At 35.7% G+C, this 19,758-nt stretch overlaps 3 protein-coding genes across 3 annotated transcripts; 1 reads left to right on the forward strand and 2 right to left on the reverse strand.

Annotated features, from left to right (window-relative positions):
* Positions 1-14: 14 nt before the first annotated feature.
* Positions 15-6,816, reverse strand: LOC117230130. The gene is made up of 15 exons (XM_033487252.1): positions 6,501-6,816; positions 5,934-6,420; positions 5,562-5,857; positions 5,184-5,488; positions 4,468-5,121; positions 4,137-4,391; positions 3,759-4,074; positions 2,365-3,693; positions 2,090-2,295; positions 1,801-1,939; positions 1,434-1,711; positions 989-1,354; positions 566-916; positions 340-493; positions 15-285 (listed from the first exon to the last, which is right to left on the reverse strand). Exons 1-15 carry the CDS (start codon positions 6,703-6,705, stop codon positions 89-91), a joined length of 5,538 nt encoding a protein of 1,845 aa, XP_033343143.1. The 5' UTR covers positions 6,706-6,816; the 3' UTR covers positions 15-88.
* Positions 6,817-6,973: 157 nt separating this feature from the next.
* Positions 6,974-12,438, reverse strand: LOC117230179 (uncharacterized protein DDB_G0284459). Its single transcript, XM_033487323.1, has 3 exons — positions 12,323-12,438; positions 8,465-10,547; positions 6,974-7,708 (listed from the first exon to the last, which is right to left on the reverse strand). The coding sequence occupies exons 1-3, from the start codon at positions 12,323-12,325 to the stop codon at positions 7,365-7,367; spliced, it is 2,430 nt and encodes an 809-aa protein (XP_033343214.1). The 5' UTR covers positions 12,326-12,438; the 3' UTR covers positions 6,974-7,364.
* A 1,787-nt stretch (positions 12,439-14,225) lies between these two features.
* Positions 14,226-19,535, forward strand: LOC117230208 (organic solute transporter alpha-like protein). Its single transcript, XM_033487368.1, has 6 exons — positions 14,226-14,316; positions 16,209-16,404; positions 17,231-17,462; positions 17,671-17,827; positions 18,257-18,397; positions 18,729-19,535. Exons 1-6 carry the CDS (start codon positions 14,226-14,228, stop codon positions 18,926-18,928), a joined length of 1,017 nt encoding a protein of 338 aa, XP_033343259.1. The 3' UTR covers positions 18,929-19,535.
* Positions 19,536-19,758: the final 223 nt, after the last annotated feature.

Genomic DNA, 19,758 nt, shown 5'->3' on the forward strand with positions numbered 1-19,758 from the left:
AATTCCAACTCTCGTACATACATAGCTACAATAAATAATCTTATACGCACTAACAACGTTTTTAATATTAATTCTTTGGCAGAAAACTTCAACGTTTCGAGCATGTTAACGTTTCCATATCTAATTTTTCGCCGTACATTTTTGCTTCCAAAATTGTTAATTTGTTTTCATAGATTAAACTCAGGCAATATCGTTTCGCTAAATTAGGATACTTTCTAATCTTAAAGGTAAATAATTTATTAACGTTCAATCTTATACTATCCTTATATAGGAAGCCTTGAATACCTGAAAAAAAATCTCCCCTTGTATTTATTATATGAAAAATAGTTTAATAATTACCTTTATACTCATAAATTCGAAGATTCTTCCTATTTTCAACAAAAACAAGCAGTGTTTCGATCAATCCATCGAAATTAAGTATCGTAAAGGATGTTGGTCGGTGTGCCTTTATTGTTTGAAGGATCTTTTTTCCTTTTACATCGTTATTAAAGATCTACGTAGAATATAGGAATCAAAAAATTGGAAGGCATGATTTATTAAGTATTTTTTCGAAGATTTAACTCACAAATATACGATCCTCGCTAACATCTTTGTCATAATACAAAAACATTTCTTTCTCAAATAATCCAACTTTGAATTTCAGACTTTCTGAATTTCTAGCATATTTCCTAAGATTTACATTGGCAGAACGATTAACGTTATATTTACTAGCATTCTTCTTGCTAGCCAACAATATTTGATCTTTCTCAAAAATAATCTGAACATTATCATCGTCTACCAGAGACGAAAGAGGCTTCTGTATTTCCTCGTTCATACTTCTAGATGACTGCAGTCGTTCGTTTTTGTCAATTGACGTCAAAAATATGTCTTGATCTATTTTGTCACTGTCTATATCATGGCCAAAATTTAAAACGTGCTAAAATTTTTAACGAAGCATAGATAATGATATTTAATCACTTTTAGTTCCAAGTATAACACTAAAACTTACCCTAAACGTGTCATCCTTTAGCTTCCATAGATTTGTAGGACTCCTTCCACAAGAACTTGGTCCTGAAGTGAGAAAATATAAAGCTTGGTCGTATTTATAAGTGGTCCATTGTTCGACCACTCCAAAATCAGATATGTTGACGACCAACTCGAATTTTGTTCCAGTAAAAGAGTACATGTGCATGTGACAGGTAGTGTAGCTTAATATTATATAGTCGAAGTCATCCAGCTCGAAATGGTGGACGCTAACGATGCTGCTGTGGAACTTGATGACTTGCAGATAATCAAACGCATTGAACTTGTAAATTTGTTTCTCAGCGTAGCGTTTCAGCTCGCGCAAGTCCTCACACATACTATCCAGATTTGCCTAAAAAGAAAGCATAAGCGTTTGCACAAATTTCTAAATCATTAATACCTGAAAGGTTCATTGAAAATGGTTTCCATACACTTTTTTCCGCCAATACATCGTTCATCCCTAAATGTTCCTTTGCTAAAGTATTTGACAGCTCTGTGATGTTCGTGCCGTTTAACATATCATTTCCCGATGCCCCTTTCTCAAAGTAAACGTTACCAAATACGACCCATTTACCAGAGATAAACTGTGATACTAAATTGTTGGTCGTGACCGCCACAGCTTCCCAACGAGCCGGATCTATGCCGTTCAGGTAGCCTAACACTCGAAGACTCTGATTGAGAAATATTGGTCTTTCGAATATAAAATTGCCTAGAAAAGTAAACGTTTTAGAGAAAATGGCTTATGTATAAAATCATTTGTCGATCATCTCTTCGAAACGTTTGTCGTCTATGTTTTACCGTTTATAGAACCCTTCGAATTCAAAGGTATAAAACTTTTCGGATCGATGCCGTTAATAATGTGAGCATTGAAATTCTGTCGAACGTGAACATTCCCACGAAAATTAAAGTGTCCTGATATTTTCTGGTCCCCAGTCATCTGAAAACAAAAATGCTATTAGAGAACTGGAGGTATTAATCATCAAATAATGTAAATAGATCTACTTATTCCTTATAGAATCATGTCTCTTTTAAATAAAAAGATGGAATTTCCAAAAACATCCAATAGATTAATTTGAAATATACATACCATAAAAGTGTTGTATTGAACCTCTTGTAAGTTTACGTCATTGATTCTTCCCAAAATTTGCATTTTATCTACAGTAATATTGTCACATTTCAAAAATTCTATACTTTGTTCGGTGTCCAGCGGTATTAATAAATTCATATCCAAATGGTTGAATTTCTCTACTTGAATATCAGATTGAAAATTGACATCAGTAAACGTGGTAGTACCTGCGATCGAAAAAATACATTTTCAAAACATTTCCAGATGTAATCCAAAATAATCGGAATTCCAGTCACCTTCGATATAATTAGGTCTGTTAAGGTTTAGAACATCATGATGCAGGTCATTTACATCGATTCCCATAATAGATTTCGTTGTGAGGTTTGCCCAAACTACAAGATCCTTTTCTATTTTTATACCATCTCTAAAAATAATTTTTGATTCAATAAAGAACGGCTTGTCTATAAAGACGACCTTTTCTTGGAATCTTTTCAGATCTATGTCATTCAATTTGTCCTGCACTATAAACGTATCATTAAAGATGACAGTGTTTTCGAACACTTTCGTGCCAGAAACTGTAAGATTATCCTTGTTGTTAAACATTATCATGGTTAAGAAGTGATCGAAATTTTTTCCCTGGATTAATCCATTCGTGTAAAGATTTTTTATAGTCACATCGTTAAGGAAGCGAACATCTCCGTGCAATTCGTAGCTATTGTTTCCTAAATGTTTGAATTTCTTTATCAGATTATAGAATGGTACATCACCGATACTTCCGGTTGTATTGAATTCTTTAAGAATTGTCACAGAACCATTGACGATAACAGGACCTGTTAACACCTGTTCTTTAAAGGGGTCTAGAATATTTTCTATGGGATGGCCATTCAAAGCGGTCGTCTCAAGTTGATGGCAAATAATTGTGTCAAACATTTTATGTGCATCGATTACTATATTTGTCTCGGATTTTAAAACCGTATCAAGTACGCGTTCTGAAAAATTGAAGCCATTCATAAAGTCCAAAATCGTCAAATTCTTAATGACAACATCTGACTTGAAAATCACGGTGTCGATTTCATCTTCAGTATACAGATCCGCCAAGACATTTCCATTAAGTAACTTTGTAATAACCATCCCTGTTACTTGAAGAGAGTTTAGAGTTTTGCTTCCATTAAGAATGCTGTCTAAAGTCGCGCCTAATCTATCGGTCAACAGACTGATCTCATCCAACGACATTCCATTGATAAATGTCGCGTTCAAGCGATCGGTTTCCAACTGGTCGATGGCTCCAATATTCGGAAACTCTAAATGTTTTGTGAAATTGGCGAAATCAAGACCATTAACAACCTTTGGTGTTATTTTATCCGCCAGTAATGTTTCCGTCATTAAATTTTCAAAGCTAACGTTTTGAAATATTTCGTTCACTTTCTGATTAAAGACATCGAATGAAACGTTGTTGTTTAGTCCATCAAAAGACAACTGGTCTACAATAATTGGAGACTTGAACACAATAATCCTGTCCAAGCAATTGTTGGAATTTGTATTCTCCTTGAAGAAAGCTTTTAACTTCTTCATAGCCCCAAACGTCACATTTCCAAAAGTCACGTTCGATAGTATCTTTGTTAAATCTGAAACGATACATAGTGATTAATAAACGAATATTAATTACCGATAAAAGAAAGCGAATTCATACTTGGAAAATCTTGTACTGTGTCCAAAGTGGCGAACTCATCCAAAAAATGTCCATTAACCATACCGGATGTGATGGTAACATTAGATTTTATTCCGACATTCTTTAAAAATGTCTTAATCCCAGTAATTTTAATTTCCTTGTCGGTTTTTAACAATAAATCCTCTAAATTTAGTACACGTTTATTCATGAACAATGTGTCGAATGTAACATTTCCCAAAACATTTAAGTTGAAAAACATCACATCCGATGATATCTTTGAAGTTTCGTTCAACAATAATCTATCTTCCATACTAATTCCTGATATTTCGCCATCTAACTATAGTTGTAAAAAATTCGTACAATACTAGAAATACGCCTAAAACTTGACCAAAAACATACCCGGAATTCTCCATCAATTTTTATGTTCTCGAAGGCAATCTCTTCTTTTAGAATGTTGTCTTTATACAAAATTACGTAGTCTTCGAAATTTACGTCATTTAGAGTGGTTACATTTTCCAATCGTGATAGCAGCATCGAATCGAACGATTTGGTACCGGTTATAATCACGGAAGTATCACTATTCTCCAAAACATATTCCGTTGGATACAAAAGATTATTTAGGATACCCAGCTCAAAAATATCTGAGATCAACGTCTGAAATTAATATAATTGTTACATCAAACTAATTATGTCACTTATATAAAATTGTATATCTAGCGTTAAATTTTACCCCTTCGATAATAGTATTTCCAGGAATATACATTGTTTCGTGTTTCCACACAATATTCTTCATCAATGTTGTCCAATCAATTCCATTAATCATAGAGAAAAAGAGATTCCCGTTTACTTGAGCACGATTTATTTTATAAAAATCCACGGCACTATAATCCACTATAGAATCACCAAACTGAATATTCTCGATAGGAATACCATTCATCGAATGAACTGTCAGATCTTCAGCGTCGATGGAATCAAAGACAATTGTTTCGTTGATGTCATTGATGGACAGCGCAGTTAAGTTTCTCACATACAAATTGCCAGTAATATTAATATTTCCAAATATCGTGAAATCCGAATCGGAAAGCGGATCCGTTAAATTATGTTCTATGGTGTTCATCAAATTCGAATCGATTTCATCGAGTTTTCGGCTTACGTTTTTCAATTTTTCCGCGAAACTGTCTGCGTCGAATGTCAGATCTTCTTTCGTTAAAGTCGTTCCGTCTATCGTGATCGAATGATAAGTCACGTTATCAGATATAATTGCATTCGTGGCGTTTACTGTACTAACATTCCAAACTCCAGTAATTATAGGATTCCTTAAGTAACTCTTTTCGAGACGCGCCTTTGTTTCATCGAGAATCCTTTCTTGATGATTCAACGAATCCTAAACAGGTATTTCGAAGATCTGTAATTTTTAAATATTTTAAGAGTGCCTACGATACCTACGTTTAACAAAGATTGCAAGATCAGCAGTCTTTCAATACTGGATTGAATCGGATGTTCCGTGTTTTTCAACTGCACGTTAAGTTTTACAATTTGATTACCCAAGATGAATCCATACTTCGGAAGTGGTGTAATCATGGATAGATCAAACTGATCGAGGATATTGTTAGGTAACGAGATTCTTTTGAAATTCAGGCCTTCCCAGGCAAGAGCCATTACTGTGGAGTTTTTCAGTTGAACCAACAGCAATGACTCGTTTCTATACGTATCCACATTTACGTTTGTCACCCATGAGATTTCTGAAACATCTATAATACACATCAATTAATTATTCAGGGAGAGAATCACGGTAATTCAATTCTTTATGGAATTTAGTTTTACCAAAGTTGTGTTCAGACTCTGTATTGAACTGGAATTCACCATCTACGAAGTGAAAAAGGCCAGCTTCCGGTCCAGAAGTCGCCAAAAATTGAAGATAACCGCTCTCAAAACAAACAAAGTTTTTTAAATTATACGACTCTATCGTTTGTAGCTTTTGAAAAATACGGCCCTCGGTAGTGGGTCTATATTCATAGAGCGAGATATCATTCATGCCTTGAACAGCGAGTGAACTGCTTTCATAAATAGGACATATCTGTATACCAAACGATCTTGGTACAAAGAGCCTACCATGAAACCTATACCGAACGAATAATTCGGATTGAATGTATGGATTCAGCGATTATTGCAAATTTATATCGTACGAATAATTACCAAAAGTCGAAAGTATTGATTGAAAAGTCAATGATAAATCCATACACGTCGATGAATGTTTGCAATCCAGAATGTAATTCGTCGTCACTCAACAGCAATATTTTATATGGCTTTTCATGTTCAATGAACTTCATGTCTTTTATACGTTTCTGTACTGACCACGACCAAAAGAATTGAAAAACATTTCCATCTTTTAATCTGTACCACCGTAACATGTTTCCACTGTTCGATTCTACGCAGAAAACGACCGCAGCATCAAGCTCCGAGTGAAGGTTGATCACTCTAAACGTTAATATAGTATTTTCCAGATCAAAAATAATAGAATCATAGACAACAGCCGTATCCTGATTAAGTTTGTAAACGTAGAAGATAGATTTCTGAACCCCAAATAGATAGTTGATACCATTTACGTCTAGAGATTGCCAATTTGTCACTGTTTCTGGTAAGTTTGCGTATTTACGAACAAAGATATCTGTCATTATGAGCTCTGGAATGAAAGGAAACTGTCGTCGATATTTATGATTAAAGTTATACGCGGTTCAAACAAAATAATATCTTGTACAGTACCTTCTCTGTTCCCTGCGCCTGTATTGAATTCGTATTCCATCCAAATTAACGTTTCGTTTTCAGAATTTCGTGTAATTCGAGATAAATTGATATCCGCAAATTGATGTGGAGTTTTTAAGACATGGTTGATATCCCAGCAATTTGTAATGTTCGCACAAACGAAAAGAAATAACCAAAAAGTAGGATTATGAATTGACGGGGGCATTGTAACGTTGCGATTAGATCGAATGATCTCGGAAGGGATACTCGTAACAGTCGATCGTACGATACAAAATATTTTGATCGCGATTGAGTTCACACGCAGTGGTTCTCAGAATACAACAATTTTTATATTTTACTAGAACGACTTAATGATTGGAAATAAATTATGATACTATTTCAGTGATTCGTTAGCATCCATGACCTCTCTTCTTGAATAATTTATCAACCTATAGGTTTTTCTTCATTTGTACATGCTAATTGTACACTTTCACAAGTATGTAGGTCAAACAATGTTAGTTGCTCGTTTTCTTTAGAGAAAACGTTTTATTCAGTCAACATATTATAATACAAACAACGTGCATAAATAACTACGTGTTGTAAAACCGTGTAACGTAACAATTATCCTTGATGTTTTATGAATATATAATCAATGCATCGTACACCAAATTGTTCCATTAAAAAACGTACTAACCATTTATAATTTGTTAAATCCCTTCATATCCCTTTCAACAATATATTACATTTTCCTACGTATGTACATATCGTTTAAACAAAATTAATCATTACTTTGATTTTCAAACGCATCATCAAACTTGTTATTTTCAGAATGCGACAAACAGCATATAATTCTAAACTACGAGTAACTTCTGCTACCGTTAATGTCTAAGGCACAGTAACTGATAAGAATCTCGTTCTGTCACCAACTTTTGGCGCAAACCTCACGTTGACCTTTTCCTTGTCCTCTTCACCGACTTCGAGAAACGAATTCCAATCCACCAGGAAATAGAGACCGCTCTTCCTTCTCGGAGGTAGAGCAGTGTCAGGTTCTTTGGTCGTACCACCGAAAGACTCCTCTAATGCCATCAGGTTCGAGCTGGCCGTGGTCGACACGGTGGTAGAAGAGGAAGAGGTCTCAAGTGATATCGATGTGGCCGATTTTGATTGATCAGAAGCTGCTGTCGCTGAATCTGTCGTCATGGAAGTGCTTAAGGTGGTATCTGCCGATTCTGTTGACAAGTTCCATCATGAATTCGGGTTTAAATTTCGTTCGACACTGTTCCGTTCGAAGTGTGAGTTGTAAGACTGAGAAATGTTGAAGTTGAGTGACGTACTCTGAGAATTGGTAGGAAACCGCATGCATTCAGATTTCAATGATAATTTGCAACAATAACATTGTAGATAAGAATGAATATTATACAATGAGATAGGATATGATGTATCGTTAAGAGTAAATGTTCCGTTAATACATGGTAACACGTGTACAATGTACACAGAATTTCTCTGTAGCATTAGTCATGAAAAAGGAACATTAGCACTCTATGTACAGAGTATTTCTCACAATTAGCAAGAAAGATTAACAAGCGAATGGAAAGTGATAAACCTCGGACCAATCTGTAGTTTTCACAGATCTTTTCCCAGCTATTCCTTTTGTGGGAAAGATCGGCCTTTCTTCTGCGCGAGAAGAAGATTTAACATAGGCTCATCAACGTTGTTAGAACAGAAAAGGAAAGCAATTAAGAACGTAGTAAGAAATGTTTTGCTATATCTTTCGAATAAGTGAAAGATGACAAAAAAATGCATGAATACGAGTCGAAAATTTTTGGTACAGAATTAGTAGGGATCAAATAGTCAACCAGACCCTCGTCTAATTATTTTGTTATACACGTTAATTAATAGATTTCGAAGTTTCGTTAATCCCTGAACGATTTTTTGAACCCAAAACTCCGTACCACCCAAAACGTATATCATAAATTTCTTAATACCAGTCGTAATGCTCGAAGGAGAGATAGTTTGTTCCGTGGTGGTAACAGTGCTTGCTTCTTTCTCCTCTTGGTTTTCTTGCTGCCTCTTCACTTCGTTTCTGACTTGTTCGTTGTAGTTCCTGATGATCTCTTCGAGTTTCAGCGGGTCTGGCCCGTCTTTTAGAATCTTCGTGGTCTGCAGCAAATCGTTCGCCACTTTTTTAACATTCTGAATGTTAGCCTTACCCTCCTGCACCAATTTCACAGTATCCAGAAGCTCGTTGATCTTGTTTCTTTGTTCTTCGTTATCCACAGCCGCTTCGTGTGGTTTGAATACATGATACTTGGATGTCTCTGTCGATTCCATGTCTTCCATAGAATTTACCACAGTCTTGGCTAACTTTTGAGAATTAGAGATCAGGCCTATGTTCTCCAAAATCCCTCTCATGTTGTTCGGTACAGCTTCGATCACGGATGGAGCTTCCGTAGATGGTTTCATTGATTTTTGTCTTCGATTGTCATTGATGCCAAGTCCAAATTTAGCCAAGAACTCCTTCATCTCTTGATTCTTTACGCTGGAAGTAGGCAGAGGCTTGAAGTTTGTATACGAGTTTAGGTTAATTGTCGTCTTCTCTGTGGTGCTGGTCGTGGGTTGGGCCAAATTCGAAGTTTCAAGACCGAATTTTTTGAACAGCAATTGAACATCCGGAGTTAGATTTTCCACGCCTTTCTTGATCTCAGATCCTGGGCTTTCAAAAGCGTTTTGGTTGACAATCGATACTGCGTCATTTCCAGCAGAAGTCATACTGTGAATACTATTCAGATCTGGAACTTGTACTTTGCTCTCAAGAATATCCTTGTTCTTCTTATAAACATCTTCAACATTGCTGCTGTTACTTGGTCGTAAGCCAATCGAAGCTAGCAGATCCATCACCTCTGGTCTCATTGGCATGGTGGTTGTAGTAGTACTAGTAGTAGTTGTCGTTGTAGCGGCTTGACGAAATCCTGCAGAATTCAAGGAATACGTGGAACTATACTTCACTTTCGAAGACGTTTCGGTGGACATGGGTGTCACAAAAACGGTAGTTGGTTTTTCAGAACTCGACATCAAGTTTTCCGCAGTACTGGTATCTCTCATTAAGACTTCTGGTCTTGATGTCGAAGAAACAGTAAGATGATCTTCAGGCTGCACGTTAATAGTTGGAAGAAACGGTATTTTGTCGAGTTTGGAAGGTACAGTTGGTTTCATAATGGTACTCGGCGGTGCGTTGTAGCGCCATTGACTAGATGTCAATATATTCTGATTCACTTTGGATCTTTCCAAGTCGATAGTAATTTCCTTAGAAGCTGGTTTCGTGGTAGGTTTGTGGGTAACGCTGGTGCTATAAACAATTTCTAATCCAGTGTCGTTGCTTCCACTATTTCTGTAAATTGGATATTGCCTCGTGGTCGTTTTCTCAGTGGTGAACGCGTTTTTCTGAAGATTCTCCAGGTTGAAAGTAAACCTGATAGGCGTGGAATCCAGTTTCAACGATTCCTTTAAAGGCACCTTCGTACGCACTTCTGAGTACGTGTCCCTGTGATTTTTATAATGATTCTTCATCGTAGTAGATTCTTTCGAAATGGTCTTATAGGAATTACGATTTACTATTAAATTCTCGGTAACTAATCTTTCGGAATTCTCTACGTTGTTATTCTCTTTTTTCGTTTTCCCTTCGTCAGACTCGTCTTTATCATTTTCTGATATTAGAAAATCAGGAATTATCTTCGTCATTGGTGGTTTCGTGTAAAGCTCCCTTAAGTTTCCAGGTGATTCGTTAGCACTGTAAGGGAGGACAACCATCAACGCCCTTTGATACAAATCCCTCGCTTTTTCAAATTTTTCTTTGTCTTCTAATTCGTACAAGTCCTGGGACGTGATGTTTTCCAGAATATTCACTATTTCTTGTCTAGTTAGCCTGGGCAGACTGGGGTCATCGCGAACCTGTCTTTCGACTTCCTCGATCGTACGGTTGATTGAGCTCTCGATCTCGAATCTTGACGGAAGTTCATTGTCCTGGCAGTGACCTAGACTGAAGAGGAGCAGCAAACAGAAAACCGCGAACTGCGCAAACAATTATTGCATCGATTAAAGTATCGTCGCTATCTTATTTATTATACAAAGAATTGCAAGATGAACTACGATTAAAATTTTGAATGCCAATTCCACGTTATTAACGCACTTTGTGGTTCGCAACTGCTTCTCGGAATAAATTTTACACGTAATCGCTGACTCGAAACGAATACAGAAATCTAGTTCATATTCGCGATCACTTGTATCATTCGTATTATTTAACAATTCCCTTGTTGAAAGTCAATTAATCAAAATTCTTTCTAAAACATTGTTAACATTTTTTCAATCTTCGTCGAGAATTACAATTCTGTTACAGGCCCATATAAATGATTCTTAATGAAATAGTTATCGAGTTTACGTAAGATGGATATTGCTCGCGCTTTTTTCCTTCGAACATCTAGAAACGATTGCAATCAGTTGAACTCAGCACCGTGTCTCTTTCATATTCATAAAACAGCTCTCGCAAAATATCCTTGACTTATTTAGCCGATCGAGAAAGTCCAATAACCTGGTTATGTTATGCAATGTAGTATAAAAATTGAACGATTCCTGAATCTGAGAAAAATTATATAGAATAGAAAAGAAAGGTACAATTTACATGATATCATAATCGTAATTTCCGGCAGCGCTTGTCATACCGCTATGAGATGTAACAATTATCGAAAAAAATTACTACTGTAATAGACGCTGTATTTTACAACATACCACCGCTATTATACTGTCACTAATTGTTATTGGAGGTGTTGAGCGGCCTGGAAACGTGATTTTGCTACATTCGTTCCTTTCGACTTCCAGAAAACTTTCTAGATAATTTTTTATGTGCTCGTTTCTTGAAATGACTATTATTTTCCAGCCGATTTCCGGCTAAACCGAGTTTAAACCCTCGCAAAAATGGTTCAAGTATTTAGACTTCCCTGCCATTTCGTCTTCGTGGATAAAATTTAATCGGAGGAGAAACCAGGAATAACTCGAAGTTTTAAAAAACTGTACTTACTGTATTTCCATTTCACAGCGTTATAAGTATTTCGTGTAATGGAAAAAGTATTATGTGGAGTGATTGTGTTAAGCAGTGAAATTAGACACGCTGGATGATTTACGATAATGATCTTCGAAGTCGAAAGTCACTTTCGTCTTCGATGACGTGACCCTTTTCACGCGTTAACACGAGCTTATTGATCTTGCGATTTTCACGTATGTCACTTCGAACAAACATTTATATAAAGAATATACCGTCGTTTTCCTTTGCCATATCGAATCGCTTAAAATTTATAAACACTAACAAAGATATTTTCTAAGTGTCATCTATCTCATTTGGAACTAAATTCGAGCAATAGTAAAGTGAATGTCACGTATCACTCATTCAACTTTCAGTATTATTCCATTAATAAATTAGTAACGACATGCGAAAGTACCGTGACATACAATCGATATTTTTTTATGTAATCGAAATGAGTAATATGTTAGAATTGCCCAACGATTAAATTTAAATTTATTGATTTATTATTATCATTAGCGATATGATCATTTACTTGGATCAAGCTCGCGCAACCATGAAAGCGGGCTATTCATCAACAGCTATCAGAAAATTGTTACGAGGATCTTACTGATTCTTGTTACGATCATTAATAAATAATGTTAAATAAATATCCCATTCAAGTTCTACAAACACTTGGAAGTTTTGTACTATCAATGAATGATGGAAACTTCGATTTTTCACAGAAATTATTTTTTTGAAACAACAACACTAGAACCGCCGAGAAACTTACCATTACGGCAACCAATCGTCTTGGCACGCAGTTGACTACTGACTGAACGACTAAGGCCTACTTTCCAACTCTCTCTCTATCTCACCCGCTTATTTTGCTTCGACTGTCCTCCTGCACGCGGCTTTGGTTCATCTATAGATCTGAACGTTGCAGGTGAACCCATCACTTGTTTTTTCCCTCCGCTTTTCGGCACCTTAAACAGTATCCGACAGTGATCGAACGATGCACACGCTTTCTTCTTGTCACTGATATGAAATAGAAAGGCTGGCTTGATCTTTCATTTTCAAGGAGAAAGAAAGTACCGGGCAAGATCGGTAGTCATGTACAATTCGGGATGAATGAATATTTTGAATCGACCGTCGTGCGCTAGTTCGCGTAAAATGGTGAATCATAAGTTTGTGACCTTTGGTAGCTTGGGAAAAGTCTTCTATGGATTTGTTGGGTGAGAGTTGTCAAGCAAAATATGCTTTTAATCTACTTAAAATGATAAAAAAATTGATCGATTGAGTTTCTCCAGTAAATATATTGACATTAATAATATACAATTATAGACTAAAATTTAATTCGTAGCTTCGATTTGAATTGTGCTCGTATATGTAAGTACTTTGTCAGCTATCCCAGATACAAAAGGCTACATATAAACATACTAATTGTAAGTCCATATATACTTTGAAAAAAGATGCTATGTCGATAATATTGTTATACGACGTTACCGATTCAGTATAAAAAACAGATTATAACGTTAATGATTGGAATTAAGATTGAATTTAGCTATTGCATTATAACCATAGACGAGACGTAGAATAGTTATAATTTGATCACACAAAACTTAGTGAACGGTGATTCTACATACCACGAATGGTATATACGAAAAAATAGACGCACCGTTTATCGGTAGGTTACCATGGGAGAGCTTGTTTTAGAAAATATGCATATACCATTTGCTATAAAGATAGTCGTCTGTGTAGAAATATGAAATATACATATTTACTATTTAACGTAAATTTATATTACTTCTGACAAATCAAACAACTCATGAATTTTCACATTTGTCAAATTAGTGACACTTCCTCATTACGACTTAATCCTGGCATCGATGTTTTTTTTATATATTTTCCTTTGTTCGTTAATTAAATTATATTTATTCATTTCAAAATATTATTACATACTAATATTTATAATAATTTTGTATATGCACGGTAATATTTTATAGTAACCTGTACATTCTAAAATATGTTATATGTATACATATTTATATTTATTTCAAATACACGTAATAATAGTTTTACATTCGTTTAATGTATATAGCTATCTCGTATCTCAAGGAAATCCAGAATGGACTCTTAACGCGCGGGATCCAATGTGATAATAGGTCTATTCTGTACCTGTGCCATGAGTATCCATGTATAATCTCAGCGGCTTTCACTTTCACCAAAATACGATATCTATCCATTGGTACATACATGCATATGATTTCAATTTTTCAAAATTATTTAATCCGAGGTCTGGGCTCTTAATTTTTACATAATCTTTGGAAAGTGAGGAAAGAAGTAACAGAAAATAAAAGGGAAAAGAGAAATATAAAATAATCGTACCAAGGTGTGGTCGATGATAAGAAAGATAGATAACAAATATCGACAAAATATTGCTAAGCACAACATTATTGATTTTTCTGTCCATTCGTTGTAACAAATACGATCCAATAGAGGTAAAAGTGGGGAACTCACTCTCACTGCTCGCCAGTTAATGCGGCTTCGTCACTCTTGCCGTTTTCAAAACTCTACGACCATCGCGTCAGTTCGCCTCTCCCGTTGACGAGTTTTACAAGTGGAAGTCCCTCGAAGAAAAAAGGATCGAAAGTGTGAGCTGAAACTGCGTTACAAACGGCCCCCGCATTTCCAAAATGGAGATTGAATTCAACAATTTGGACAATTCCTTCAGGAACCTGAGCTGCGATCACAATTACGTGCCCTCTGCGATAGAGAACATAGAAAGTAAGTTTTTTCCCGTAAAGGTCGATCTTCTATCAATTACATAATTTTTTCTTCGTTCTAGACTGGTTGATGTTATTTAAATGTCAGTGACATTTTTCTATGTATCGATAACTATGTAATTCGCCTGACTGCTGTTCGACGTTAATTTTATATCATTAATGTCGACGATATAGACTTCCTGACATGTGAAAGTTTAAAGGAGAAACTAAAACTGAAATTTTAATTTTAAATTGCAACATTATTTTTCTGTATTTTAATATGATTTTATTGATGGAGAGAGATTACGACGATTTAGCTGAGAAGTATGGCTGCATTATGGTTGTTAGCATCGTTAAAGAGTAAACCACGAAATATTCTGAAACAGTACGCAAATAACATTTTATTATAGTGTTCCAAACAATGCTTCGCGTCAAACACGAGCACGTTTATGTAACAATTTTCATGAAAATAATTTTCTCTTTGTTAAATCCTGGAAAATGTCTGAATTTGTCTTTAGTCTTAGCATACAACATTTTATCGATTACTTCCAATAATTATACATATTGCAACGCTTTATTCAACCGAATTGACGTCGAACCTTTCACGTGCTCTGATCTACGGAGCATGCGCGGAAGCGAATGCGTCGGTGAAAGTTTTCCACGAGGATTGTAATATATGTTAGGTTAAATATGTTAGTACACGGTAAACTAGGGAAACTTCCTTCTAAACGATTATTATGTATGACCTGAGTACTAACGAAGAATACTAACGAGGGTACAGATATCTTCATAGGAACAATTCATAGGACATAAATTTCAGTTTAGAAAAAGTTCATCGAAATGAAGATATCCAAATAATAAATTACACAACGCAAATTAATAATGTACACACTTTCTGGAAATTACATATTTGACCAAACCAGTGAATGGTATTAACTTTCGCTAATATGAAAATAAAATCTATCGTTGATATAAAATAAACGAATAAAATTATTTCTTTCTCAATTCATGCAGTATGAATAAGAAAATGTCATTCGCACAAATTATAACTGTAAGTGCGTCACGTTATCTGGAATTAAATATTTTTTGTTGAATCTTGTCCTCAAATCAAGCTGGGAGTCGCGAGGCAATCTCCTTTTTTTAATTGCGATACACTGCAGAGATGTAGCACTGCATCGTATATAGAAATTTATAACACAGTACGATTCTATATTACACTTAAAGATTGCGTAACGAGTATCCTTAAACCTACTATATTTTCTAACGTATATTTCTTATATAAAAAACCATTTTTCCTGTTTGAGAAATCACGTCCGAGAAATCATAGAAGAAAATCGTATTCCAATTTCCGAATGATAATATATTGTACATTTTACTGCGTAACGTCTCTGTAACAGCCAGTTTCTTAATCTTTATGATGCAAGAAATTCTTAAAGAAACATAAAGCTACCATCTGATATCTAACCATTTGAGTGGGAGATATTGATTGACCACGTTCTATGAGTCCATGAACTTTTTTATCTTATGTTTTTCTAACACGTCTAGCAAATCGCGTAAAAATTGCACTATCAGATACTGCGAAAATAGAACCTAGTATTTGTAATCCGTATCCTATTCCAGGTCAATCATCCCTGTTTATTATCTAAGTTTTATAAGCTATTATCGTTTCCATTGTGATATAGCTCATGTATTGTGCTAATCGATATCAACTGCAATGGACAAATATGTGTAATCGTTATTATTATCATAATACAAATAATCATCTTGAATTTCTTCTAGATGTAGAAAATTCTATTAATATTTTCGCAATTCTTCGTTTATCTGAGCAAAATTTGCTGAATCTAATGGCTAATCAGAAGCATTGTGTATTAATTTTTTATGTCATATTCTATACCTATTTTTTTCCTTTTTTAGGTTTAAATGTGTTTGGTATAGGTTTATTGAGCTTTGGTACCATACTCTCTACTTTGACGCTATACTTCGCCATGGATGCTTTCCACAATATTTTCTATCAAAAGGAAACAAGATCCTACAAAACGAACAGTATCATGATCCTCTCAGTGTATCCTATAGCAAGTGTCTGTAGTCTTACAGCTCTTGGAATGCCAAGGTAAACGAGTTGATTTCCCATTACACTTCTGTCCATTGAAAAATATTTAAAAAATAGATAGATTTTTAAAAATATAAAAACATCTTGTACTTAAGGTATCACTTAAGGCTTTGGTATAGTAATGTACGTGTATTGAAAATCGTTTTATAAGCCGAATGAAGATGATTCTTCGCACTATAAAACTATAAAATGACAATTTTTTTATATCGATTTTTAAAAAACTACCAAATTTGACTTTCTCGAAGACGAAATAAATTTCTTATCAAAAATAGTTAAAAAAAACTTGAAAAGTGATAAACATAACGTAACATAAAATAGGCTAATTTTAGCTGAGATCCACAATAAGATAAATCGGAACGTCCAATTAAGATAAATTTAAGATAAATCAGAAAAGAAAAAGGTGAAGACGCGATCGAATTTCGCACAAGAGACGGAACAAACGGGTAGTTCTTTCTTTTAACGACCATAAAATAAAAGAGCAGTTCCGAGTCCCAGCTAATGATCTCGATTTTCCGAGATAATCCCTGCATTGATGGCCGTGTCACACCTGCGCTGTCGATGTCTAAAATTTGATGGGTCCTCTCGATAATGCAAACGAGGCTAGGACACCGACACGAAAATTCCATCATCAGGAATGTCCATTGATATTTTCAACGTGTTTCGAACGCATTTATCACTTCGTTAGGGAAAATCTAAATTTTCAATTCGTGCGTGCTCCGATACAGAACAAATTGTACTCTGCATTCGTGCATACAAATAATATTTGAAATTATACGCAAACTATTCTATATTCCGACAATGCTAACAATATTTTAATTATTTCTAGGACTCAGTTGCTATCGGAAGCTGTAACTCAAATCTTTTTAACGATAGCCCTGTATCGACTGTATCTGTTACTGGTCTACATAGGACGTAAAAAGGTCACAAAGACACCACCATTAATATTACGAGTTGGTCCCTGTTGCTGCTGGCCCTGTCTGCCCTTTCCAAATCTTGAGATGACCGACGCTAATTTGTCCTGGCTCCGACTACTAGTCCTGCAACTTCCTATTATTCAGGTTATTTCTTCTTTTCCGCCTTGACTTTTTACGCTTGTGCTCGGAACCGTTCTCGTCTCGTAAAAAGTATTTGCCTTAGCTCGTCAAATGTCCATTTCTTAGTATCCACGAAGGTTTGCGATTAGCATTCGTTTTTTTAAACATCAATTAGATCATTCCGAAGAAGTGTACCAGTGTATTAACCAAAGTTTGTGTCTATTGGTTCCAGGGAATGATTTATTGCATATCTCTCTTTATGTCGATCGAAGAGCCTACTCTCGCAACGCAATATGGGATTTATCTCCAGCCATTCACAGTGATCAGCATATTTCTGGGAATATACGGACTGACTGTTACCATGAAGAGTCTGCAGGAAGTCGCTCCAGGTAAAAATTGTGCATACTTAATTGAGAGGACGGCTCTCCAAGCATAATCTTTCCCTGCTATCTCTCTCCAGTGAGTGAAATTATACAGAAGGACGATTATAAAACAATTTTTAGCCATTTCTTCGAATCATATCCTTAACTTCGTGTCCCTTTGAAAAAAAGCACTCCACAATTTTTAAACTCGATTTTATAAGTTGAAGTTACATGTTATAAATTGTCGGCCGTTGTGAGAAAAAACGTTAGCCTCGGTGGATACGATAATAGAACCAAAACGATTCCCTTCTTTCAAGGTTAGCAATTATCGCGTGAAAGACCACACAAGTAACTTGCGAGAAAAAGCAATTTCCAAGTTCTTGGAAAGTCCCATTGTCCCCTGCTGTCGTAGTGTTGATAGATATACTCGTTTTTAACTTGCTGCTGATTTCATAGAGGCGAAACTACACCGCAAGACCACAGTATCCCAGATGGTTCTGCTATTTTCAAAGCTACAAGCGTTCATCGTGAAGAGCTTACCGCAAACAGGCCTATTTCCTTGCAATCCACCAATTACGCCACAAATTTACGCCAATGGTAATCCTTTTTTGTATTCTTCGTCTGAAAAAAACCGACAATAACAAATACGCGTACAGTTTTTTAATTTTTTACTAAATCGTTTAAAAAAATCACCGCGAAACTAAAAACACAAGGTACTCGCGTACAAGTTGAACACTGTACGTGTAACATTCGAATTCTAAGAACGCAATCTTGAATATGAATTCAAATTTCCTCGACGGCGAGCAACAGCGCAACTGGTCTGAGAACACATGGAGCACGATGAAAGAACACGAGGCTCCCATAACATTTCCATACGTGAGACCAGATAAAGAAACGAGAACTGTTACTTTCTTCTGTCCGATTTCAGTTACCTACAATGCCTTGATGCTAATCGAGATGCTGTTGCTCTGCTACGCGGCAAGGTACGTTTATTACGTCGATCTGGAAAGGGAAGAAGAAACGACGGCGGTTGAGGCGACAGATCGGTCCAAAGACAAGAGCATGGAACAAGCGAACTCGACGAATAATAACGAGGCCAACAGGCAGCCATCAGCGTTGACTGCGTGAGATTTCCTTCTCGATATCAGCGACTTTACGAATTTCGTCTGTGTCATTTTTACCTACAAACTGATATTTCGTTGTTTGTATTTGCTCAGCCATTTGTTCATTAATTTCGATTGCTTACTCATGCCACGGATATATTTGATAATTAGATTCTATTTGAAACAAATCGTGATAAAATATTAGTATATATTGTTCCGAATCTGAAAGTATAATTAGGATTTATGTAACGTGTGAATGAGATTAGATTTACAATGATGATAGTACCTGCGTGAATAAGTGACTTGTTACAAAAGATACTGATTAGTAAATAGCGTAAGATTCTTTTTTACCTATAAACATCAATTATCCTAGAAGAGTTATCAAACTGCGTACTCCATTTATTGGTAATTGATATAGCGAGTAATAGGAGCATAGGTATTCGACTATTTAGATTTGTTTATGGGCGCTTAAATTCGATTGCGCAAAATGTATGACGCGTAATAACCGCGTTCACGAAGAAATAGTATAATTTTCAAAGAGAAAGTTGGTCCGGGCTAGTAATCCATCTTACACAACGGCACTTTTGCAAGTTGTATCGTAAATACTTGACGTTTCGAGAGTCATCTATCTTAGGAACCGTATCAGTAAAGAAATAATACGTTGTAAAAAAACGGAGAAAAATTCATGATCAAGTTACCAGAAGCAGAGTCTCGAATCTTGTCCAAAATAGAAGGAACGTCTTGAGCCGTGTTGCGATTTCTTCATCGCAGCGCCTTCTTAACGAGGCCTACCGCAGTCTCTACACACACGTATCGATGTCTCTACCGCGGAAGAAACAGGAGCTGTCGGCCAAA

Source organism: Bombus vosnesenskii, unplaced genomic scaffold (assembly GCF_011952255.1).
Source record: "Bombus vosnesenskii isolate JDL3184/JDL3185 unplaced genomic scaffold, Bvos_JDL3184-5_v1.1 scf7180000013266, whole genome shotgun sequence".
Classification (NCBI taxonomy): domain Eukaryota; kingdom Metazoa; phylum Arthropoda; class Insecta; order Hymenoptera; family Apidae; genus Bombus; species Bombus vosnesenskii.